At 32.0% G+C, this 27,040-nt stretch overlaps 1 protein-coding gene across 1 annotated transcript in view; it reads right to left on the bottom strand.

Annotated features, from left to right (window-relative positions):
• Positions 1–22,690, bottom strand: part of LOC141343844 (potassium/sodium hyperpolarization-activated cyclic nucleotide-gated channel 4) — a 32,514-nt gene extending 9,824 nt beyond the window's left edge. Inside the window, exons 1-3 of the mRNA XM_073848505.1 lie at positions 22,430–22,690; positions 16,852–17,852; positions 12,596–13,019 (exon numbers count right to left, since the gene is read on the bottom strand). Of these exons, the coding sequence (XP_073704606.1) occupies positions 12,596–13,019; positions 16,852–17,852; positions 22,430–22,690 (1,686 nt within the window). The remainder of the gene's footprint in view (positions 1–12,595; positions 13,020–16,851; positions 17,853–22,429) is intronic.
• Between the last annotated feature and the right edge of the window lie 4,350 nt (positions 22,691–27,040).

The raw sequence follows: 27,040 nt of genomic DNA, 5'->3' as shown, positions 1-27,040 counted from the left end.
CTTAAAATCCTTCTGAAGGATCATGTGACACTAAAGACTGGTGTAATGATGCTGAAAAATCAGCTTTGATCATAGATATAAATTACATTTTTAAAATATATTCACATAGAAAAGAGTTATTTTGAATTATAATGATTTCACATTTTTAGTGTTTACTATTTTAGAGTATATAAATGCAACCTTGATGAGCATTAAAAACATTTAAAATGTAATGTTTCCATACTTTTGACAAGTACTGTATTTCAGTATTCATTTATTATAGAGAAGTTCAGTGGAGTCCAGTTTTATAAAGTTAACTTCAATTGTTTGTGTTTCACTCACTGGTCTTCAACATTGTGTCTTTGCTTTGTCTGGGACTCAGACAATGATTTGTTCATTCACTCTGTATAACTCAATTTCCTGAGCCAGTTTCCAGTGCAAATGCAAACTAAGAGATTTGCTCCCATTTGGATCCCATATCTGGTTTCCATGAGGACAGCTGGGATTTGTTGGAGAGCAGAGGATCTTTACTTCCTGTAGAGCAGGATACAGAACCCAGTTTTCGCAATCGACCTTCCTGCTGCAGTGCATCAAGTAAACTAGATATCAACACAACCAGATTTTGGTTTGTTACACTGCATGGCTTTTAAAAGTCTGGGGTCGGAATTTTTAAAATAAATTAATATTTTTTACTTAGCAAGGATGTGTTACATTTGTCAAAAGCAACAATAAAGACATTTATACTTTTACTAAAGAGGAGCTTTCTATTCTGAATCATGAAAAAAATGTACATATTTTCCACAAAAATATTCAGCAGCACAACTGTTTTCAACATGATAAAAATCTGAAATGAGCCACAAATCAGCATATCGGAATGATTTCTGAAGAATCATTTGACACTGAACACTGGAGTAATGATGCTAAAAATTCTACTTTGATCACAGGAATAAATGACATTTTACAATATATTCAAATAGAAAACAATTTTTTAAAACTTAAATAATATTTCACAACTTCTGTCAAAAACATGCCCAAATTTCTAAACAGTATGTATTAGGTCTGCCACTAACGACTATTTTTACATCGGTAAATCTATTGACTAATTTATCGATTAATCGATTAATCTACTACATGACTAATTTCCCCACACAAAAAAAATATTTTACGCAACAATATTTTCTTTTTAATAAAATCAATTCATTGGAGATGCTTTTGATTATTAAAATTTAATGGAACCATTAAACTGGAATCCAGAAAAGTAATGAAAAAGAATTTGGTAAAAATAAAACTGTAAAACTCAATTAATTGGACAGGCTTTTTGATTCAAAATATTTAATTTAACCATTAAAACAGAGTATAGAAAAATTAAAAGGAAAAACCTGAATTTGGAAATAAAATGCATTTCATAGGGCCCTACAATTTTATATGTACTGTAAATTGGGCAGGCTTTTTGATTCAAAATATGTACCATTAAAACAAAGTATCGGAAGATTTCATAGGGCCCATATATATATATATATATGTATGTATATATGTATATGAATATATATATATATATATATATATATATTTTTTTTTTTTTTTTTTTTTGCTGTAATTAAAATTGATGAAAAGCCTTAAAAAAATTAAAATACATATTAGCAATGACACAATAATTACTTTAAAAAATAAAGAATCAAAAGAAAGACTGCTGAAAAGCTGTTGAAATACATAATGTATTATAAACAATAGAGCTAATGTACATTACGCATTACAACAAAAGCCTACAGAGGACGCCAACGGCCTGATGATTGTTTTTACACTTTACTGCGATCTAATCCTTATTTAATATTGACTAAACATTTAAGTCAAACGTCCACTTGATCTTTAATATTTGGCCATATCTTTCCTACAAAAACGTTATAGACACAGTAATTTAATGAATATGTGGACATCAAAACGTGTAAACTCAGAGTGTGGGTTTAAACTTTTATTTTGAAATCGTGATAGACGCATGTACATACACGTAAATAACTGACGCACATATTTTAAACATGAATCAAATGTATGTATTTAACTGAATCACAGCGCTTGTGAATTCAAGATTACGTTTATTTATGTTTTTAAAATGGGTTTAGTCTATAATGCAGCCTTAGTCTATATGATGCATTTCATGGATTCTCTTCTGTGAAATGTGCCACTTCCGGTATTTATTTTTTATTTATTTTAATAATTGAATAGTCGATGCACTGTCTGCTATTTTTTAAATGTTTACATTTCTGTAAAACTGTTAACAGGCCAAATACTTCAACACCAGTCCATTATTCAGCTCTTGCATCTAAATGCCACACAGACTGTAGTTTACAAACCTCTACAAACCTGTAATCTTTGCTCTTCTTTCATTTTAACATTGATCTGCTATAATATTAAGCCATCGAGTGTCTTTGTTTACCTTCGAGTGACTCCGGTTGGTTTGGCATAACAACAAATCTATTCTAAATGCTTATTGATGCAACAGCTGTCGTTATTTAGTTTGAACTTATCTGACTTGAAAAATCTCAGTGTATTAAGTGGCTCTTCTAGGTGAAGGAAAACAGCACTCAGAATGCATAATCATAAGGATAAAATAATTACAGCAGAGCCCTGCGGCGGAACGCTGAATTAGGGGTCTAATCAACCTTCATTTACAAGCACCTGAGATGGCAAAAAAACACTAAAATTAATGATATAAAAGATATAAAATTATGACATTTATATTAAAACAATAAAATGCTGATTGCAAAAATTAATTATTAAATTGTATAGCTTTATTCCATAAGAAAAGGTTGAGAAATTCATAGGTTTATTAATCAAAGATGCATTAAATTAACATTTACAATGTTGAAAAATAAATAAACTATTTGACACATAAAAATTTACAAAAAAAAAAAATAGAAATAGAAAAAAATTTGCAATAAAAAATAGGATTTTATTAATATTAGGTAGTGCATTGGGTCTCATTAACTAACTTCTACAGCATTTATTAATTATATTTATGTTAATTTGTGCACATACTACATTCCTAGTACATTTCAAGTCTATTATGCTCATCAAGGCTGCATTTATTTGATTAAAAATACAGAAAAAAACAGTAATATTATAAAATGTTATTACAATAGAAAATAATGTTTTTTTAATTTAATATACTTTAAAATATAATTTATTCCTGTGATGTAAAGCTGAATTTTCATCAGCTGTTACTCAAGTCTTAAGAGTCTATATGCTGATTAATTATTACAATTATCAATGTTGGAAATAGGTGTGCTGCCAAAATTTCTTTGGAACCTGTGATTGTTTTTTTTAGGATTCTTTAATAGAAAGAAAAGCATTTATTCAAAATATAAATCATTTCTAACAATGTAAATCTATGTGATCACTTTTTATTAATTTAGCACGTCCTTGCTGAATAAAAGTATTAATTTCTTTCAAAAAAAAGAAAGAATAAAAATGTACTGACCTCAAATTTTTTAACAGTACTGTACATTGTTAGAAAACCTATTCTAGCAAAGAATCCTGAAAAAGGTATCACAGATTGCAGCAAAATATTAAGCAGAACAAGTGTTTTCAACATTGATAATAAATCACGATATTAGAATGATTTCTGAAGCATCATGTGACTGAAGACTGGAGTAATGATGCTGAAAATGTAGCTTTGTATCACAGGAATAAATTACATTTTAAAATATATTCACATAGAAAACAGTTCTTTTAAATTGAAATAATATTTCACAATATTACAGTTTTTACTGTATTTTTTGATCAAATAAATGCAGCCTTGATGAGCACAAGAAACGTCTTTAAAAACCATAAATTTTACTGAACCCAAACTTTTGAGTGGCAGTGTATGTATATATATACCGTGGGTATGAAAGTATTCAGACCCCCTTAAATGTTTCACTCTTTGTTATATTGCACATTTGCTGAAATCATTTAAGTTCATTTTTTTTCCTCATTAATGTACACACAGCACCCCATATTGACAGAAAAACACAGAATTGTTGACATTTTTGCAGATTTATTAAAAAAGAAAAACTGAAATATCACATGGTCCTAAGTATTCAGACCCTTTGCTGTGACACTCATATATTTAAGAGATGGTCCTTGAGATGGTTCTACACCTTCATTTGAGTCCAGCTGTGTTTGATTATACTGATTGGACTTGATTAGGAAAGCCACACACCTGTCTATATAAGACCTTACAGCTCACAGTGCATGTCAGAGCAAATGAGAATCATGAGGTCAAAGGAACTGCCTGAAGAGCTCAGAGACAGAATTGTGGCAAGGCACAAATCTGGCCAAGGTTACAATTTCTACTGCACTTAAGGTTCCTAAGAGCACAGAGGCCTCCATAATCCTTAAATGGAAGATGTTTAGGCCGTCCGGCCAAACTGAGCTATCGGGGGAGAAGAGCCTTGGTGAGAGAGGTAAAGAAGAACCCAAAGATCACTGTGGCTGAGCTCCAAAGATGCAGTCGGGAGATGGGAGAAAATTGTAGAAAGTCAACCATCACTGCAGCCCTCCACCAGTCGGGGCTTTATGGCAGAGTGGCCCGACGGAAGCCTCTCCTCAGTGCAAGACACATGAAAGCCCGCATGGAGTTTGCTAAAAAAAAAAAACACCTGAAGGACTCCAAGATGGTGAGAAATAAGATTCTCTGGTCTGATGAGACCAAGATAGAACTTTTTGGCCTTAATTCTAAACGGAATGTGTGGAGAAAACCAGGCACTGCTCATCACCTGTCCAATACAGTCCCAACAGTGAAGCATGGTGGTGGCAGCATCATACTGTGGGGGTGTTTTTCAGCTGCAGGGACAGGACGACTGGTTGCAATCGAGGGAAAGATGAATGCGGTCAAGTACAGGGATATCCTCCAGGACGAAAACCTCCTCCAGAGTGCTCAGGACCTCAGACTGGGCCGAAGGTTTACCTTCCAACAAGACAATGACCCTAAGCACACAGCTAAAAGAACGAAGGAGTGGCTTCACAACAACTCCATGACTGTTCTTGAATGGCCCAGCCAGAGCCCTGACTTAAACCCAATTGAGCATCTCTGGAGAGACCTAAAAATGGCTGTCCACCAACACTTACCATCAAACCTGACAGAACTGGAGATCCTCTGCAAGGAGGAATGGCAGAGGATACCCAAATCCAGTTGTGAAAAACTTGTTGCATCTTTCCCAAAAAGACTCATGGCTGTATTAGATCAAAAGAGTGCTTCTACTAAATACTGAGCAAAGGGTCTGAATACTTAGGACCATGTGATATTTCAGTTTTTCTTTTTTAATAAATCTGCAAAAATGTCAACAATTCTGTGTTTTTCTGTCAATATGGGGTGCTGTGTGTACATTATTGAGCGAAAAAAATGAATTTAAATGATTTCAGCAAATGGCTGCAATATAACAAAGAGTGAAACATTTAAGGGGGTCTGAATACTTTCCATACCCACTATAAATACATATACTTTTTTTTTTGCCTTTTTCTTTAGTAATCAAAACACTGACCTGAATAACCTACAGTATATAATGAGACTTTCTAGGTTTATTTACTGTTTGTTTTATATACACTGTTTGTAAATGTTTTTATTGATACAGGAAAAAGCAAACATTTGTACATTCGTTCAAGGCTAAACCATCTAGATTACTTGTATTCTAAAAGGAGGTCGTTTGCAGGAACGGTGCACTTTATGTTTGTAGATTGCTTAGAGTTGCTCCCTCATGCGTGTCGTGAATGCAAAGCGGCCGTACTTTCAGAAAAGCCAGGAACACTGTGTCTCACCTTTACTGCGCTTTCATACAGGAGTTAACAAGGCAGGTCTCTGTACAGCATTGGTCTAATTGCATATTGCAGACAAATTACCAATCGCAACCTCATAATTATGCAAAGTAGCCGCTCCAGACTTCATCGCCGGCCCACTCGATCCACCCGCAGCATCTTAATTGATAAAGATAGTTATCCTACTTCACTGCTTCAGACCTGGAGGTTATTCTGTTCGATCTGGAGGGAGTTATTGATGAACAACAGCTAGGAGTTCAGTTTAACTCATGTTTGCTTTTAATGAATAAACTATTGTCCAGGTCGAATAAAATGCATTTCCTCTGGGGAGTGTTTAAACTCACATCAGTGGTAATCCCAAATAACCCAAAGTGGAAGACCCTTAATAATTTTTTTAAATGGGTAGCTGATTATCATACCGGAAGCATAATAAGTGTTAATTATGTAAATTGTTAAGGGATTTAAGTGGCACTGAGGAGTCAGTGTTAATTACGACCAACTATTTGTCTTGTAACAAATTAATTTATGAGTTGATATCTTTATTTTGTGACAGCTTCTATTATGGCTGTGGTATAGCTGAACAAATGTACATATCTTAAAGTTTCTGAGTGCAAATAGTCATTTTCTATTTTTTTTAATGTTATTCTCATCAGAGCTGCATTTATTTGATAAAAAAAATACAGTAAAAATTGTAATTCTTTTTACAATTTAAAATAATTGTTTTCTGTTTGAATATATGTTAAAATGTAATTTATTCCTTTTATACAAAGCTGAATTTTCAGCATCATTACTCCAGTCTTCAGTGTCACATAATCCTTCAGAAATCTTAGGTGCTTATCTAATATGCTGATTTGCAGCTCAAGAAACATTTATGTTTACTATCAATGTTAAAAACGGTTGTGCTGGGTTATAGTTTTGTTAAAACATTTTATTTTTCAGGACTCTGATGAATAGAAAGTTCAAAAAAAGGTTATTGCAACATTTTATCTTTTTTTATCATGTCTTGTTCTGACTTTTTTTTCTCGCAATTGCAGGAAAAAAGTCGGAATTGTGAGATAAAAAGTCGCCATTACTTTTTACTGAATTTTACTGAATTAAAAAAAAATAATATTCAGTGGCAGAAACGGGCTTCCATAAAACACTTCACAGAACTGAAGAGATGAAGAAAAAACAAACCAACTCAAAACATCTTAAAAAGACTCAAAAACATCAAAACATTATAAATCCAAGATGAGTCAATAGTAATTCTGATTGACTTTCTTAGAAGAGGCTGTACATTTTAAATGCTATTTTGTGAGATATAAACTCAGTAAAGTCAGTAATGCGTGATAGACACTTAAAATTAAAAGATAAAAAGAGTTATAAAGTCAGAACTGTGACTATATTTCGTAATTCTAAGAAATTAAGTCACAATTGTGTGATATAAACTCATAACTGCGAGAAAAAAATAGAATTGTGAGAAACTCTCAATTCTGTGAACATATCAGTCTTTTTTCTCCTCAGAACTGGACTTTCTAACTTGCAATTGTGAGTTTATCTCTCACAATTTTGAAAAAAGTAAGAATTGCGAGATACAAACTTTCAATTGCGAAAAAAAGTCAGAATTGCAAAATGTAAACTCGCAATTGCAATTCTGAGTTTAGACTTTACAACTGACAGTTTTGACTTTACAACTCACAATTGTAAGTTTGTATCTCACAATTCTGAGAAAAAAAGAAATTGCTAGATTAAAAGTCGCAAATACCTTTTGTATTTTGTTATTCAGTGTCAGAAATGTGCTTCCATAAAACAGTCTTAATCACTTCATAGAACTGAAGAGATGAAGAAAAAAACTAACTAATCAACTCAAAACACCTAAAATGACTCCTGTTCTCGAAAACATCAAAACATTATAAATCCAAGATGAATCAATAGTAATTTTGATTTACTTTTTCAGAAGAGACTGTACATTTTAAATGCTATTTTGTGAGACATAAACTCGAATTCTGAGAATTAAAGTCAGTAATGCGTGATATAAACTCAAAATTAAAAGATAAAAACAGTTATAAAGTCAGAACTGTGACTATATTTCGTAGCTCTAAGAAATTAAGTCACAATTGTATGATATAAACTCATAATTCTGTGAACACATCAGTCTTTTTTCTCCTCAGAACTGGACTTTCTAACTTGCAATTGTGAGTTTATCTCTCACAATTTTGAAAAAAAAAAAGTAAGAATTGTGAGACACAAACTTTAGATTGCGAGAAAATTGCAAAATGTAAACTCGCAATTGCAATTCTGACTTTATTTTTCGCAATTGTGAGATTATATTCCACAATTTTGACTTTATATCTCGCAATTCTGACTTTGCAACTCGCAACTGTGAGAAAACAAGTCGCAAATACCTTTTGTATTTTTTTATTCAGTGTCAGAAATGGGCTTCCATAAAACAGTCTTAATCACCTCGTAGAACTGAAGGGATGAAGAAAAGTAATCAAACCAACCAACTCAAAACACCTAAAATGACTCCTGTTCTCAAAAACATCAAAACATTATAAATCCAAGATGAGTCAATATTCATTTTGATTCACATTCTCAGAAGAGACTACATTTTAAATGCTATTCTGTCAACTCTAAGCCATCCAAATGTTACTTAATTATTTATTGTCAACGGCATCATTGCAAAAATCACATATATCTGCCAATTTTCCAAACACAGTGGTGTCCAGTCAAAAGCCTCATCCAGAGAGATTCAGAAACTCATTGACTGACAGACGCTTTGACACAGAGCTTTAATTAGAGACCAAAGTGTGACTGAACTGTTTCAAAGAGCCGTCAGAACTCCGCTTGAGTCTGTCTGGACTTTGACAAGACAACCGTCAACACGTTTCTGATCAATTAATCAGTGTTAAAGTCGCCATCTGCTCTCGGCAGGCTTCTGCACCCATAGGACAGCAAAATCAGAAACAACATTTCTGTAATATCAACTGTTACTCCTAGACAACAACAGGAATACATCCGATTTACTGAGAAACTTTTGCTTCTCAGATGTTTCTCCTGAGAAAAAGAGCGCAAGCTCACATTTAGAAAAGAGATTTCAATGTCCAAAGACTAAATACTACAATCAAAGGTCATAGAACTTACATATTTCTCATCAAAGACTAAACATACCGCTCTGTAATTGTGCTGTATGTCTCAATATGAAAATCTGGTGTATAACTTTATTTCCCCTAAGGAATTTAGGAGAAATTATGTGAACAAAGCTCAATCTATTTAATAAATGCATGTAATTGAACTTCTTGTAAACAATTCAATGTTTGACCTCGTAACGTCTCATCAAAATCTCATAACTGGAGCTTCTGCAATTATTTTGTATTAAACCCCGCCCCCACAATTACACCCCGCCCCTGCCTGCGCATTTGATAGCTACACCCACATCTCAACCTCCAATCAACAATAATGCATTAGAACCAAGTCTCCGCCTACATTTTTTCTTTTTCATTAATCTTATGCAAAAATAGAAAAAAAAAGATCTTTCACTACTAGCGATTTGCAACTTTAAAAAAAGCTTAACTGAAAACTCCATTAAACCTGATAAAAAGTCAGAAATGTGAGATAAAAAAGTTATAAAGTCAGAACAGTGACTTTATATCTCATAATTCTAAGAAATAAAGTCGCATTTGCGTGATATAAACTCGTAATTGCGAGAAAAAAAAGTCAGATTTGTGTGATATAAACTCGAAATTGTGAGTTGAGTAAGAATTGTGAGAATAAACAGCAATTCTGTGAACATTTCAGTCTTTTTTTCTGCTCAGAACTAGACTTTCTAACTCACAATTGAGAGTTTATATCTCAAAATTCTGTAAAAAGTAAGAATTGTGAGATACAAACTCTCAATTGCGAGAAAAAAGTCAGAACTGCAAGAGGTAAACTCGTCAGAAGTCATGTCAGAATTGTGAGATTTTATCTCGCGATTCTGATTTTATTTTTCGCAATTGTGAGATTATATCCCGCAATTCTGACTTTATAACTCACGATTGTGATTTTATATCTCACAATTCTGAGAAAAAAAGTTAGAATTGTGAGTTTATTTGATACAATTCTGAGGGGAAAAAAAACAAATTGTGAGATGTAAACTCACAATTTGCGAGAAAAAAGTCAGAATTGTGAGATAAAAAGTCGCAATTACCTTTTGTATTTTTTATTCAGTGGCAAAAATAGACTCAGATGTACATCATAATACAGGAAAAAGATCTGTCACTGCTAGCGTTTAGCAACTTTAAACAAAGCTTAACTGAAAACTCCATTAAACCTGATAAAGGTATAAAAAAGCAATATCTGAGTGTTTTTGGCCCGTTGGGCCCATTGTTCAACTTTGCCAACTGGGACTGGCACATCTCCGCACCCTTCATGTCCTCTATTTCTATTAAGCAGGTCTAAACATCCACAGATCATTTGTGTCTACCAGGAGAATAATCTTCCACTTGCGCTCATATTTCATTCAGATATTGCACACAGCATGCAGAGCTCACAGAGTTCATATAAGAATTCAATATATTCAATATGGAAGGCCATTTCAACCAAACAACAACAAAAAAAAAAGCTTGGGTTAATCATGATTTGCATAGAAAGTCATAAATATGAAATTAAATATAATGACAAATTCTGAAATATAAAAGTCATTACTTGTGAAATAAATATTTTAATTATGAGATAAAGTTGAAATTGTGAAATAAGCCGTTTAAATTCATAATTATAACACATACTGACTCTTATACTGTTTTTAACTTTTTACATCATAATTATGACAAATCATAAAAAACTTTTTTAATCTCAATTTTGACTATTTTTGTAATAAATGACTTTTACACCATAATTTAGATTCATCTCATAATTTACTCTATCTCAATATTGTTTTGTCATAATATTTGTTTCATAATGTTGAATTTTCATCATGAATTCTTGATAATTTATGTCATAAATAGACTTTCTGCCTAATGATCAACTTTTATCTCATAATTTAGACTTTTCATCTCATAGTTTAGACTATCTCATACATTTTTACTATTTATGTAGTAAATTACTTTTCCACTATAAATTGTTTCATAATTAGGACTATTTATGTCAAAATTAAGACTTTTTGTCTCAAGATTAACTTTATATCCCATAATTACGACTTACTTTTTGTCAAAAATAACTTTAGTGCCATAATTTAGATTTATCTCATAATTTGCTTTTTATCGCAATGTTAACTTATGTCATAATTGACTTTTAACTCATATTTTTGACTAATTGGAGACTTATCTAATAATTTGCTTTTTATCTCAGTGTTAATTATGTCATAATTGACTTTTATCTCATAAATTTGATTTTACTGTTTATGTCTTAATTAGAAAAGTTTTTGTCTAATTGACCTTTTATGTCATGATTATGACTTATGTCAGAACTATGATTTTTGTCTCAATGACTTTTTTTATTTTAGACTATCTCATACATTTTTACCATTTATGTAGTAAATTACTTTTCCACTATAAATTGTTTCATAATTAGGACTATTTATGTCAAAATTAAGACTTTTTGTCTCAAGATTAACTTTATATCCCATAATTACGACTTACTTTTTGTCAAAAATAACTTTAGTGCCATAATTTAGATTTATCTCATAATTTGCTTTTTATCGCAATGTTAACTTATGTCATAATTGACTTTTAACTCATATTTTTGACTAATTGGAGACTTATCTAATAATTTGCTTTTTATCTCAGTGTTAATTATGTCATAATTGACTTTTATCTCATAAATTTGATTTTACTGTTTATGTCTTAATTAGAAAAGTTTTTGTCTAATTGACCTTTTATGTCATGATTATGACTTATGTCAGAACTATGATTTTTGTCTCAATGACTTTTTTTATTTTAGACTATCTCATACATTTTTACCATTTATGTAGTAAATTACTTTTCCACTATAAATTGTTTCATAATTAGGACTATTTATGTCAAAATTAAGACTTTTTGTCTCAAGATTAACTTTATATCCCATAATTACGACTTACTTTTTGTCAAAAATAACTTTAGTGCCATAATTTAGATTTATCTCATAATTTGCTTTTTATCGCAATGTTAACTTATGTCATAATTGACTTTTAACTCATATTTTTGACTAATTGGAGACTTATCTAATAATTTGCTTTTTATCTCAATGTTAATTATGTCATAATTGACTTTTATCTCATAAATTTGATTTTACTGTTTATGTCTTAATTAGAAAAGTTTTTGTCTAATTGACCTTTTATGTCATGATTATGACTTATGTCAGAACTATGATTTTTGTCTCAATGACTTTTTTTATTTTAGACTATCTCATACATTTTTACTATTTATGTAGTAAATTACTTTTCCACTATAAATTGGTTCATAATTAAGACTTTTTGTCTAATTGACTTTTTATGTCATGATTATGACTTATGTCAGAACTATGATTTTTGTCTCATAATGATAATTTGTCAAAAATGTCTCATCTCATAGTTTGCCTTTTATCTCCATGTTAACTGCCATGTCACAACTGTCTTTTATCTCATGTCATAATACATTTTTTAATAATTATGTCATAATTAACTTTTTGACTTGTGCCATAAATTACAAAATTAGACTTTTATCTCTTAATTCCTGACTTTTTATGTCAATTATGACTTTTTTCATAATTATAATTTAGCAAGTCATTATTTTTTTCTTGTATGGTGGAAATGGGATTCCATATCTATTGCATCTGATGTGTCTGGCACTTTGTGTATACACATATGACATGGTAAATATATGTGAGATTGTGGCGGTGTCTGTTTACATACCTCTTCCCACTGGTGAATATAGCGGATAAGCCGGGAGAGACGCAGCAGCCTCAGCAAGCTCAGGATTTTAGTGAAACGCACAATCCTCAGGGCTCGCGCCGTCTTATACACCTCCGAGTCTATGCCTTTCTCCACGATCAGGAAGATATAATCCACCGGAATGGATGAGACAAAGTCCACAATAAACCAGGTCTTTAGGTACTTCTTCTTGATGGTCTTTGGGTCCAGGATAATGTCAGAATTGTCCTCAATAATGATACCCGTGCGAAAGTTGAGCACCAGGTCCATGAGGAAGAAGGTGTCAGAGACCACGTTAAAGATGATCCAGGGCGTAGTCGTCTCTTCTTTGAAGAAGGTGATGCCAACAGGAATAATGATCAGGTTGCCCACCATGAAGAGAAGCATGGTGAAATCCCAGTAGAACCTGGAAGAGAGAAGAGAAAGAAAATGGCTTTATCCAACACCATCTTATAAGTCAGTGGTAAATTATGTGATTTTACTTTTGCGCATTTGTAAACCCTGGGTTGTTGTTCTTATTTGCATATTTACAAGGTTAATAACAAGAATTGTTTCACAGTGACTGTGTTTACATGCACAGAATTCAGTCTTATTAACATTTTGCACGCATCATGCAAATGCATAAACCACTGGGTGTGACAAGAGGAAAACATTATTCCAGAAATATCAAAAAGAACAAAAAAAAAAGCCAACATATGCATATGGGTCAAAGACGTTAACAAAAGAAATTTACAAAAGTAATTTTATGTCCACAGAAAGCACATTAAATGTAAATAAAGTGTCAATACTTTTAATGTTTCAAATATGTTTTTGGAGAATTAATGTCAAAATTTGGTTGAAATAATGTTACATTGTCATTCAGTGTTACACAATATTTATGTAAAAATTCAAACAACATGCTTATTCTGACTTGTACATATTCAAATATATAAAAGAATAAGGGAGCATATACAATTTTATTGTGTTTTAAATTAGTAGGGCAAAACATAGGATAGTGGCAAATTTTGGAAATGTAGAATTACAACTAATTAGTATCTGGAATGAAATAATTAATCTTTTAATATGTCATAAATTGATTTTTGTTGTAAATATGCAACAAGATTGTCACACCGAATGACATTTTAGTGGGTCTTCTGTAAATTAGAGGAAAATGTATATTTATTTTTGCTCAGAAAAACGAAAACAAAAATGCAATAAAATTAAAATTACATTTTTGGGGAAAACAACAATTTAAAGCAGTATTACACATTGTTTTTAAGCATAAATCTTTTTCGTCTTTGACCCATATGTCAATTTAAATTCGCTGGACTTGCATTACAAATGCATGAACTAAAATATAACAAATTAAAATAATAACTCACAATGAGCACTAAATGTGTTATAGTATTTATTAATCTTTGTAAAAAAAATAAGTTAATAAAAACACAATTTTTATAACTATTTGATGACTATTGATTGTCCATGTTGACATTAACATTAAATAAGCTTAATAAATGCTTTAGATGCATTTTTCATTGTTAGGTCATGTTAACCAATGTATTTCAATAATACAAAAAAAAATCAACCAAACATTAATTTCTAAGTATATGTCAAACAAAACTAATATTAGATAGAGATTAGATACAAAGAGTAGTGAAAAGTCAAGCTATTGAAACATTTTGGCAATTAGCAGGAGACATATTTTTAAAAAGCATTTAACAAACATGTTTAGACATGATTTTTATGACCTACATTTGGCGATTCATTCTGCCCTTGAGTGCTTTTGTTAAAACATGAATGAAAATTAATGAGTCGATTAAATTGCTGTCCAAAATTAAGAAAACCCAGCATAATAAATAGAAAAAGCAGGCCTCTCCAGTATTTCCAGATTAGAATTCCCAGAAAAAAACACAAATGTCCTAGTTTATTCTGATTATGCTATTTAAATGCATGCAAAAATATTCTGACAGCTGTCAATTCAAGAGTCATTGTGAACATTTCAGCATTCTAATGCATTGCAGCATGCATGTCACTCATATAAGGTACATTAAACAGGTTTGTTATGAAAACAGCACTAAAAATCAACAACATTAGCACTGCAAAGATGCATGCAACAATGCATAACAATGTGCCGTCGAGAATGCTTTATTGTGACCTTGTGGAAAGGGCAAGAGAGCCGAAAACCTCAGAAGACCCCTGATATTTGAGAGTCTCGCACGGCTGTGACTGGTGCAAGTCAATTCCTGAGGGTCTGAAATAAAGGTCTGTGTGGAGCGGATGTGATCCGTTTCCACGTGGTGCTCGCACACGTGTACAACTCAAGGTCACAGCAGCGCGCGCTAAGGTGCATGCTGACTCATAACTGGAGACTGATGCAACTCGTACACAATGGCAGCTCCTTTTCACAAGGTTTGCACAGCTGATCGGCTCTGAGGGTCTTTGATATGTCAAGATGACTTTGAATGGAGTGGGAGTATTGAAATAAATATGCATCAGTTTCAGGTTTTTCTAGGGAGACGATGCAAAATGTTACGGATGTGTGCGTGTAGCTTCACTAAAAGCCAAAATTGCATGCATTTTGTCATCAACAATATTTATATATCATCTGATGAGGTCTTAATGTACACAATGTACTGCTGAATTCAGTGCAACTCACATGTTGCATTGTTGAATGCAACCTGATGCATGAACCTCAAGCAATGCAAAGCTTATGTAAAAGTCATCCAGTAGTTTTCATAGCATGCAAAACACGTCCAGACTGACTGTGGTGCTGAAATGATGTTCCTCCCTGATACAGACATAATGCATAACAGCATGACCATCTGTAGACTAACACTTGAGTGAAAGTTTGGCACATCTAAAATGTACTGTATTAATGCGTCATCATTTTCAAAACCCTGAGATATATGCATTATCAGAATGAATGCTATTAATACTAGAGAAAATTGCTTATGTGCTTCAATGTATTTGGTCTCACATTGTTATCTAGTCAGGTAGAAATACATCTAACTCAGCATGGACAAAAATGCTTATGTGCCATAATGTGTATGCTCAAAAATCACAATGCTATTGCTTTTTTGTTTCGCTTTTTATAACCACAACAATAGCACGGTCAGATTACATCGCTCAATTTTATGAGAGAATAATATGACACTCAAATAAAAAATGCATGTTTTTTGGAAATGTTTGTAGGTTTTCATTTCTTTCAAGGGCCAAATTGTGGAAAGTGTCTTGTGAGCACATTTATTTAAAGTATATGTGACTCTGAACCACAAAACCAGCCGTAAGTAGCATGTTTGTATTTGTAATAGCCAACAACACATTGTATGGGTCAAAATTATTGATTTTTCTATTTTGGCAAAATTCATTTGGATATTAAGATCATGTTCCATTAGGATATTTAGCACATTTCCTTTCGTAAATATATTAAAATTTACATTTTGATTAGTAATATGCATTGCTATGAACTTAATTTGGACAACTTTAAAGGCGATTTTCTCAATATTTAGAATTTTGCACCCTCAGATTACAGATTTTCAAATATGTGACCCTGGACCACAAAACCAGTCTTAAGTCGCTGGGGTATATTTGTAGCAATAGCCAAAAATACATTGCATGGGTCAAAATTTTTGATTTTTCTTTTATGCCAAAAATCATTAAGAAATTAAGTAAAGTTCATGTTCCATGAAGATTTTTTGTAAAATTCCTACTGTAAACATATCAAAATGTAATTTTTGATTTGTAATATGCATTGTTAAGAACCTAATTTGGACAACTTACATCAATAGAAAGCTTATTTATTGAGCTTTCATATGATGTATATATCTCAGTTTTGTAAAATTTAACCTTATGACTGGTTTTGTCGTCCAGGGTCACATATTGTTTTATCCTAACAAACCAAACATCAATGGAAAGCTTGTTTATTCAGCTTTCAGGTGTTGTATAAATCTCAATTTCAAAAACAAAGTGACCTTTATGACTGGTTTTGTTGTCCAGAGTCACATTTCGTTTAAAACTACTGATCAACAGGTTTGTGTGAGGGTTCAAAAGTCTGAGACCATTAAATACTTGCATTATTAATACATTTGAGAACGCATCTGCTGCTCAATGCCACTATCACTACAAGATCTTTAAACTCACTCATTCGTTTTAATTATTGGTTCCAAAATTGAAATGTAAAAAAAGCACACTATTGGATGCCCATTTCATTGATGGGTCACATTTGGTCCATAGATGCCATCATGCAAAGTTTCTCTTACCTGAAGTCGCTGTATGGGTGAATGATCCAGTTGCCCGCCGATTTGACACGCTCCTGCTCCTTCTCGACCGCCTTCTGGCTCCCGTACATGCGCAGGGAGAATTTATTGACCCCGGGCTGCAACATGCTGCTGAATTGCCGCTGCATGAAGCTCGCCTGGCTGCCCCGGGTCTCGCCGTCCTCCTGAGCTCCATCCTCGGATTTGAGGAACGTCACCGAGTTGCGGGGCTGCTGCTGCGCGCCGTGGATGGAGGACGAGGCTTTCCTGCTGGGGGCGTTGGAAAAGGACACTTTGGAATCCTTCTTCTCCGGGACCCCTGGGTACGAGGCGTCCTGTCCCTGCGTGCTGGTCGCGTCCACGCTGGTCGTTGAATTGCAGGCTGCGCGCCTGATCCCGTCCGGCTTGGACATGATGGAGCGGAGGCTCCCGGTGCCGGAGTCCCGCCTGCACTCCCCGTTCTTGTTGCATTTCATGCTGGAAAGCGTTGTTGAAAGATTGCCGTCACCTTCAGCAGCATTACAAGCCTCTACCGTCACGGTGGCCACTACGGTAGACGCTTTGCTTCCTCCTCCTCCGCCCTTAACGGTGTCGTGGCGACCCGCAGGAGCAGCAGCAGCAGCATCACCATCACCCGGGCGCGCATCAGTGGAAGTGGAGCTCCTGGACGCGCCTCCTCCTCCTCCTCCTGCTCCTCCCCCTCCTCCTCCCGGCGCGCAGCTCTTAATCTGGACGCTGCTCCCTCCTCCCGTCCTCCTCAGCCGCGGATGCTGAAACTTGGATTCCTCCTCCGCGTCGTCCGTCTCCTCCATGGCGACGTGATTGGGTTTCGGGTTCGACCCGGCGGCATCCGAGTTGGACTCCAGGCAACTCTTGGCGCTAGTGCTGTTCCCGGTGCAGTGGTACGCGGGCGCGCTCTTATGGGCCGCTTTCTTCGTCATGGCAACATCCGAACCGGGCGAGAGCTCATTCCGGTCCATGTCATTCACCGGATCAGATTTGGCCTGTAATTATCTTTGCGGGAAACCAATCAGCAGGGATGATGGGTGAGAGAGAGAGAGGGAGAGAGAAAGAGAGGGAGAGAGACCTACGTGATTTCTTTGCAAACAAAATGAAACAGCTCTTAGTTTATTAACTGTTTGTTGGGTCACTCCGTGAGCGCATTTTCCATTTTAATAAGCAAATTAATGTAGGTTTTTAAACATTGTATCAAATAAACATCGTCTTTGGCGCCATTTCAAGCTAAAATAATATAGAGCTTTTAAAGATATTCAGCTAATTCAGGCCCTGTGCTCAAGGTCATGACATTTCAAAATGCTTATTAGAAAGATAATTCAGTTCTGATATGTGACTCTGGAAAACAAAACCATTGTAAGTGTTGTAAGTGCAACTTTTCTAAAATGAGATTGATACATCATCTGAAAGCTGAATACATTTTCCAAGCTTTCCATTGATGTGATTTGTCAGGATAAAACTATTTTTGGCTGAGACACAACAGAAATCTTGGGGTGCAAAAAAAAACTAAATATTGAGAAAACCACCTCTAAAGTTGTCCAATTGAAGTTCTTAGCAATGCATATTACTAATCAAACATTCACTTTTTATATATTTACAGTAGGACATTTCTAAAATATCTTCATCGAACATGATCTTTACTTAATATCCTAATGATTTTTGGCATTAAAGAAAAATGCAATAATTTTGGCACATACAATGTATTTTTGGCTATTGCTACAAATATACCTGTGCTACTAAAGACTAAACGGTTTTGTGGTCCAGGGTCACATATAACAAGATGCATGATAAATCAGCACTGAATAATACAAAACAAACGAGAAACTAAAATCGTAGATATGTGATGATTGAAGGCCTACTCACATATGGCATACACCAGGCGTGCCCAACCCAGTTCCTGGAGATCTACCTACCTGCATACTTTGGTTCAAGCCCTGCTCCAACACAGCTGTCTGTAATTATCAAGTGCTGCCTAAGAGATTAATTAACTGGTTCAGGTGTGTTTGATTAGATTCAGAGCTAAACTTTGTAGGATGGGAGATCTCCAGGAACAGGGTTGGACTCCCCTGGCATACACTATATACATAACTCCCTACAATCAGAAAAAAGGTACAAAAGCTGACACTACGGCAGTACCTTTTCAAAAGCAACTAAAATACAGGCCTACTTTTTAGGTGCTAATATGTATACTCTAAGAACTAATATGCACTTCAGAGGGTAAATATGACACAAAGGTGTAGCTTTTTCAAAGGGATCACCCTAGTGGACAGCTTTTGTGCCTTTTTGTCTGAGATTGTAAAATGGTAGTAACAGTTTACATCCCCCTTTTAGAATCTGCAAAATGTTCATTATTTTATTAAAATAAGAGGGATCATACAAAACGCATGTTATTCATGTTAACTGAATGATCCACAGCTGTGTTTTTTTGTTTAGTGATAGTTGTTCATGAGTCCCTTGTTTGTCCTAAAGTTAAACTGCCTGCTGTTCTTCAGAAAAATCCTTCAGGTCCCACAAATTATTTGGTTTTCCTGCATTTCTGTGCATTTGAACCCTTTTCAACAATGACTGCATGATTTTGAGATTCATCTTTTCACATTGAGGATAACTGAGAGACTCGTATGCAACTATTACAGAAGGTTCAAACACTCACTGATGCTCCAGAAGGAAAAGACAATGCATTAAGAGCTGGGGGATTTTTACATTTTTCTTATTTCACCTTAATATCATATTTATCATATTTAGTATACTGTCCTTCAGAGGCCACATAATATAGTTACATGTTTCCAAAAGTTTTCACCCCCCCAGCTCTGGAGTATCTGAGTGTTTGAACCTTCTGTAATAGTTGCATATGAGTCTCTCAGTTGTCCTCAGTGTGAAAAGATGAATCTCAAAATCATACAGTCATTGTTGAAAAGGGTTCACATGCACAGAAATGCAGGAAAACCAAAGAATTTGTGGGACCTGAAGGATTTCTCTGAAGAACAGCAGGCAGTTTAACTGTTCAGGACAAACAAGGGACTCATGAACAACTATCACTAAACAAAAACACACAGCTGTGGATCATCCGGGTAACAATGTCTTAAGAAACAACTATTTGAACATCTTTTATGTGAAATAACTTATTCAGGTCGGTAATAAATTAACAATAACATGCATTTTGTGTGAATCCTATTATTTTGCTAAAAAGCATTAACATTAGGCAGATTGCGAAAGGGATTGTAAACTTTTGACCTCAACTGTATTTAGTAACGTAGTTGGCAATTTGTCGATTGAACTAGAATTAAAAGCTGATATTAAATCAAAACAAAGTAAGCTTTTGCAAACACTGGTCTGTGAACAGGCCAACAGCTTTTGTTTTTACATGCACACAATAGCATAATAAAACGAGATTCGTATTAATTATGTATGCATACGCTAACAGAAAAAAAAGCACGTTTCGTTCCGTTCATCTGTCGTCCTCCCAGTCCTACTGACTTAAAAGGTAATCAATCAAGTCTGTTGTGTCTGTGCAGAAATCTATAAATGACTGAGGTCGCATGCATAAACAGATGGCTGGGAATATTTGTAGTTACTACTGTCGCATAAACAGTCTGACACTTTTTTTGTGTCATGGCGCTGTGATGTCATACCAGCAGAGGATGCGCTCAATGACAACAACAGAGTGAAATCAGACTGCAGCGCGGCGCCACCTACCGGCGGACAGGCGGAACTACAGCAGCTCACAGAAAAATGTTTTGGAGTACCACTGGGGTCATTCCGCTTTAAAGACCTGTTGAATTATGTCTTAAAAATCCAGATTAAACTCAAATACAGAGCTCTAAATGATAAAATACAGTGTAAGTTGTCAGAAAATTACTATTCAGTGATCTCATCTGCCCAGATGTTCTCTGATTCTGAAAAGTAGTGCAGCAATAATCTTGAGTAGTATATCAAACACTCTCAGGTAGAGAAAAAAAGGTACAAAAGCCGTCACTGGGGCAGTATCTTTTCAAAAGGCAATAATATGTAGCCCAGCATTAAGGTACTAATATGTATACTTTAGATACTGATGCGTAATAAGTAAGGGTTACAATTAATAAGTTGCAAATGCATTCCTTTTGAAAAGTAAACATATAGATGTTAGCGGAAATGTTCAAGAGTGTTTGCCATGAAAGAAAGAAAGGGGGAAAAAAGAAATCCAGTGGGAGAAGACAAAGACCACATTTTTGCAAATATATTACTAAAATATTTTAAAATATTTCGATTTAAAAATTAGAATATTAAAAGAACAATTGTATTAATCACAAATATAATGACACATTATATTATTACCATTACAACCTGAGAATATTCCAAACAGTTTTAATTTTCAATTTAGCAACATTAAGAAACTATTAAATTTTTTTCCAGTTTTTATTTTAATTTTATTTAATGTCTTAGTAACTTGTAGTATTTTCTTCCAAGTATAAAAAGCTCAAATAATTTAAAATGTAGTTAAAACTGAAATAAAAAAGAATAAAATATATATATTTTTTTTAAATATGAAAAGCTGAAATAATTTTACATTTAAATGTAACTAAAACTGAAATGAATAAAAAATTATATATATAAAATATATATAATTTCAGCTTTTTTATATTTGAAAAAAAAACTTAAAATTAATAAGAGATTAAATTAAATTAAAATTAAAACAAAAAAGTGTCTCAATGTTGCTAAAATAACACTTTTTGGAACATTCTCAAGTTATTATGCTAATAATAAAATGTGTGATTATATCTACATATTTATTATATAATAAAAATTTAATATTTAATAATATTTTCCTTTAATATATATATATATATATATATATATATACACACACACACACACACACACACACACACACACACACATTTAAATGTAACTGAAACTGAAAAAAAGATATGTATTTTTTTCCTTTTTTTCAGTTTGAGTTACATTTAAATTTAAGACATTTTTGCAAATATATTATTAAAATAATTTAAAATATTTAGATTTAAAAATTTGATTATTAAAAGAAATAATATTATCACAAATATAATTACAGTTTATTATTAGCATAATTTCTCAGTGTTATATTTGTAATATTTTTACATTTTTCTTTCAGTCTTAGTCACATTTAAACTACATACTAAAATTAAAATAAAATGTATACATTTATAAAATTATATCCATCTATATCTATCTATTTTTATTTTTTTTAACTTTTGTTCACTTGTATTTAGTTTAGCACATCAAGTTAAATTGAATTAACTTTTGTAATTATTTGATGTAACATTTTTATGTTTTTAACTTTAGTTTCAGTTTTAGTTATAACTAGCTACGACAAACTAGTTTCCGAAGAGCATTATGTGCAAGAAAATCAGAATTTACTTACATTGATTTACTGCATAATCTAAAATATTTCCTCATTTTACATCATCATTGTTCCAGGTTTAAATAGAACAAAATCCCAGATTATCAATTCAACACTTTCAAATCTCTCTGAATGCTCTCTGCTTTCATAATAAACACATGCACAACATTACCATCGATTAAACACGAGAGAAAGCTCATTTGTGATCACCATCTGTTCCTGACCACTTCCCCAAGCAGAAAGCATCTTCCCGAGCACATCATCTGCAAAAAGCAAGTCATCTTCCTCCTTGAATATCATTGATGCTGACCTACAGTAGCAGACCGCAGTCATTAAGGAGGATGCCGGCTCACAGAAGTCCTGCGGACTGTCGGATCTTACCTTGTTTTCCCTGACGCTGACGTGTGACTGAAAGCAGCCAATGCAGAGAGTGAAGCGCACCTCCAGAACAGCAGCCCGGAGCAATGACATTGAAAGGTTGTCTCAACCCGGCAGAGGGAGAGAAAGAGGTGGGATGCCGCGTCCCTTCACTGATGGAGCGTTTGACCTCTGGAGGTCAGAGAGGTCACCATGCTCCCAACCACACGTGCTGCTTCCCACTTGGAAAGTGTTTAACCTGAGCAGCTCCGGATCAATCTCTCTCTCTCTCTCTCTCTCTGCAGAACTGAATGCCGGCACTCACTTCCTGGTATGACACATTTAAGGATGATGCTTTGGGCTTCATTTGCATAAAAGGCAGAGTTCCAAGAAAGCTGGAGATCTGTGCATCGATTTTGGAAGCTGTTCAGATTCAGGAGATCAACAGGGTTCCCACAGGTTTTTAACCAGTGTACTCCAGTTATCTGTCTTAGTACTGGGTAAAAATCATTTATAGGCATTGCATTTAATAGATTTTTTATTGCAGAGCATAACAGGAAAAACAAACCAGTTTCCCTGAATTTTTTTTTTCCGCGTTTTCTGTGACTGTGGGAATTCTGATTCACATACTGAACTGTTAAAGATGAGTTGAAAGTCGTTTTTGGTAACTGAAATAAAGCTGAAATAAAATGCTAATATTAGATGATAAAAAATTAGAAGCATTGCTTTGGCAACTAAAGAAATTTAGGTTTAGTTTGCAGTACTAAACTAAAACAGATGTAAAATTAAGAAAATATTTATATTACAAAAAAAAAGTAATAAAAATGGCAAAAGCACATCAAATTAAAATATAAAAAAGCTAATTTATATATTAAATAATTAAGGTTTAAATAAATTACTGAAACTGAAATTAAAAATAAAGTCTAATGGATTATTTGTCATTAGACTTTATTAGACAGTACTAAACTAAAACAGGAAAAAAATTAAGGAAATATTTATATTAAAAAAAATTAAAAAGTAATAAAAATGGCAAAAGCACATAAAATTACTAAAACTAAAATCCTAAAATATAGAAAAGCTAATTTAGTTAAGTGCTTAATAGTTATTAATATATATATATATATATATATATATATATATATATATATATATATATATATATATATAAATTAAGGGAAAAAAGCAATGAAATTATTTTTTAAAATTAGATAAAAAAATTAGATGAAGTCCTGCCTTGGGAACTAATTTACGAATTAAGGTTTAAATAAATTAAAACTAAAACTGAAAAAGAAAATTAATGGATTTTTTATTAGACAGTACAAAACTAAAACAGGAACAAAAATTAAGGAATATTTATATACAATTTAAAAATAAGAAATGAATAAAAATGGCAAAGCTACAATAAACTAAAATTAAATAAAATCTTAAAATATTAAAAAAAAAAATTGGCAACTAACTAATGTTTAAATAAATTACTTCAACTAAAATTGAAATAAAAATAAAGTGTAAAGGGAAAAAGTGAATAAAAAAAATACAAACAGGAACATTAAAATAAAATCTAAAAATATATAAAATAAATAAGTAATTTAGCAAAAGAAAATTAATATTATAGGTGTTGTTTTGCCAACTAACTAAAATAAAGTGCTTCTGATGAAAAAAACAAAAACAAAACAAGATCTAATGGAAATGAAAACAATGAGAAAAACAACCAAATTACAAAAGCTAAAATTGAAATAAAAACTGAAAACAAAAATAAAATGCAATTCTAAATATGAATTAATACTTCTATATATAAAAATCTATGATTTAGCTATATCAAATCTGTGCATGCATCAATGCATCAACACTCTTAAACATAAAGCTTCGTTACTGCCATTGATATTTTCATAAAGAACCTTTAACATCCATGGAATCTTTCCATTCCACAAGAAGTTCTTTTTCTTCATCACACTAAAATAATGTGAAATAATGGTTCTTTTAAGGACTGTTCACTGAAAGGTTCTTTGGGAACCAAAAATGGTACCTCTGTGTCATAACTGCCCAAAAAAGCTCTTTTGGGAAGCTTTATATTTAAGAGTGAAGCATAAGAGCACTAACTGATTCAAGCCAAAATAGCCCATAAGTCTCTATACATGCTTGATTTGGTGGTCTCATAAAAATAAATTCACACTGCAAGAACGCAGAGGAGCTACTCTGTCTGAAAACACACAGTAGCACAGTACAGGGAGCGCTCATGTTGTAAAATAAAAAATGAATAAAAATGGCAAAAGCACATAAAATAACTTAAACTAAAATAAAAATTAATTTTAAAAATCTTTAAAAAAACCCAAATAATTAGAAATTAGAAATCCTAAAATAGAAAAGAGAAATTAAGATTCAATCTTAAAATATAAAAATAATATAAAATATTTAGTTTAATGCTTAATAGTTATTAATATGTATAATAAAAATATATAAATATTAGATGAAAAGCTTAAAAAACAAAAAATTAGAAATTCTGCCTCAGCAACTAAGGTTTAAATAAATTAATACAACTAAAACTGAAAAAAAAAATTGTAAAAAAAAAAAAGTCTAATGAAATTTTATTTTATTTTTAAACAAAAATTAAGGAAATATTTATATACAATTTTAAAAGAAAAAAAAAAGAATAAAAATGGCAAATCACATAAAATTACTAAAATAAATGTAAATTTATTTTATGTAAATAAAATGTAAAATTAAATCTAAAAATGTAAAAAAAGCTTAAACTAAAAATTAGTAATAGTTATTAATATTTATAAAAAAATTAAAATAAAAAAAAAAATATATATATATATTAGATTAAAAACTTACAAAACTAAAATTTAGAAATCCTGCCTTGGCAACTAATCGTTTAAATAAATTACTAGAATTAAAACCGAAATAAAAATAAAGTCTAAAGAGTTAATTAAAATGCACAAACAAAAATTACACACACTAACATTAAAATCAAATCTAAAAATATATAAAATTAGAAAGTTGAATATTATAAAAGAAAATGAATATTATAGGTGTGGTTTTGGCAACTAACTAAAATAAAATACTAAAGAACCTTTAACATCCATGGAATCTTTCCATTCCACAAGAGGTTCTTTTTCTTCATCACACTAAAATTACTAAAACTACATAAAAAAACAAAGTCTAATAGAAATGAAAACAATGACAAAAACAACAAAATTACAAAAGCGAAAATTGAAATAAAAACTGAAAACAAAAATAAAAGGAAATTCTAAATATGAGTAAATACTTCTATATATAAAAATCTGTGATTTAGCTTTATCAAATCTGTGCATGCATCAATGCCTCAACACTCTTAAAAATAAAGCTGAATAAAAATGGTTCCTCTGTGTCAAAACTGCCCAAAAAAGCTCTTTCAGGAACTTTTATTTTTAAGAGTGAAGCATAAGAACAGCAGCAAGTCAAGAACACTAACTGATTCAAGCCAAAATAGCCCATAAGTCTCTATACATGCTTGATTTGGTGGTCTCATAAAAATAAATACACACTGCAAGAGTGCAGAGGAGCTACTCTGTCTGAAAACACACAGTAGCACAGTACAGGGAGCGCTCATGTTGTAAAATAAAAAATGGCAAATAAAATGACTAAAACAAACTAAAATTAAAATTACTTTTAAAAAAACTTAAAACAAATAATTCGAAATTAGAAATCCTAAAACATAAAAGAGAAATTAAAATTCAATCTTAAATTATAAAAAAGAACTAATTTAGTTTAATGCTTAATAGTGATTAATATTTATAATAAAAATACATAAATATTAGATGAAAAGCTTAAAAAACTAAAAACTAGAAATTCTGCCTTGGCAACTAACTAAGGTTTAAATAAATAAAACTAAAACTGGGAAAAAAGAAGTCTAATGGATTTTTTTTTAGACTTTACAGTACTAAACTAAAACAGAAACAAAAATTAAGGAAATATTTATATACAATTTCAAAATAAAAAATTAATACAAATGGCAAAAGCACATAAAGTTACTAAAATAAACTAAAATTAAAATTTTATTTTAAAATATAAAAAAGCTATTTTTGTTTAATGCATAATAGTTATTAATATTTATAATAAAAATACATTAGATTAAAAGCTTAAAAAACAAAAAAAAAATAGATATAAATCCATATAAATATTTCCTTGATTTGTTTCTGTTTTAGTTTAGTACTGTATAATAAAGTCAAATAAAATTTTATTAGATTTTTTAAAATTCTAATAAAATTTTATTCGACTTTATTATACAGTACTAAACTAAAACAGAAACAAATCAAGGAAATATTTATATACAATTTCCAAAAAAAAAAAAAAACTGAAATTAAATCTTAAAATATTAAAAAAGCATTTTTTTAATGCTTAAAAGTTTGATGCTTATTATAAAAAATATAATTAGATGAAAAGCTTAAAAAACAAAATATAAAAAAGAAATTACTTTTAAAAAAC

Source organism: Garra rufa, chromosome 10 (assembly GCF_049309525.1).
Source record: "Garra rufa chromosome 10, GarRuf1.0, whole genome shotgun sequence".
Lineage (NCBI taxonomy): Eukaryota > Metazoa > Chordata > Actinopteri > Cypriniformes > Cyprinidae > Garra > Garra rufa.
The sequence above is the reverse complement of the archived record's forward strand: the minus strand, read 5'-3'. Positions and strand labels throughout refer to the sequence as shown.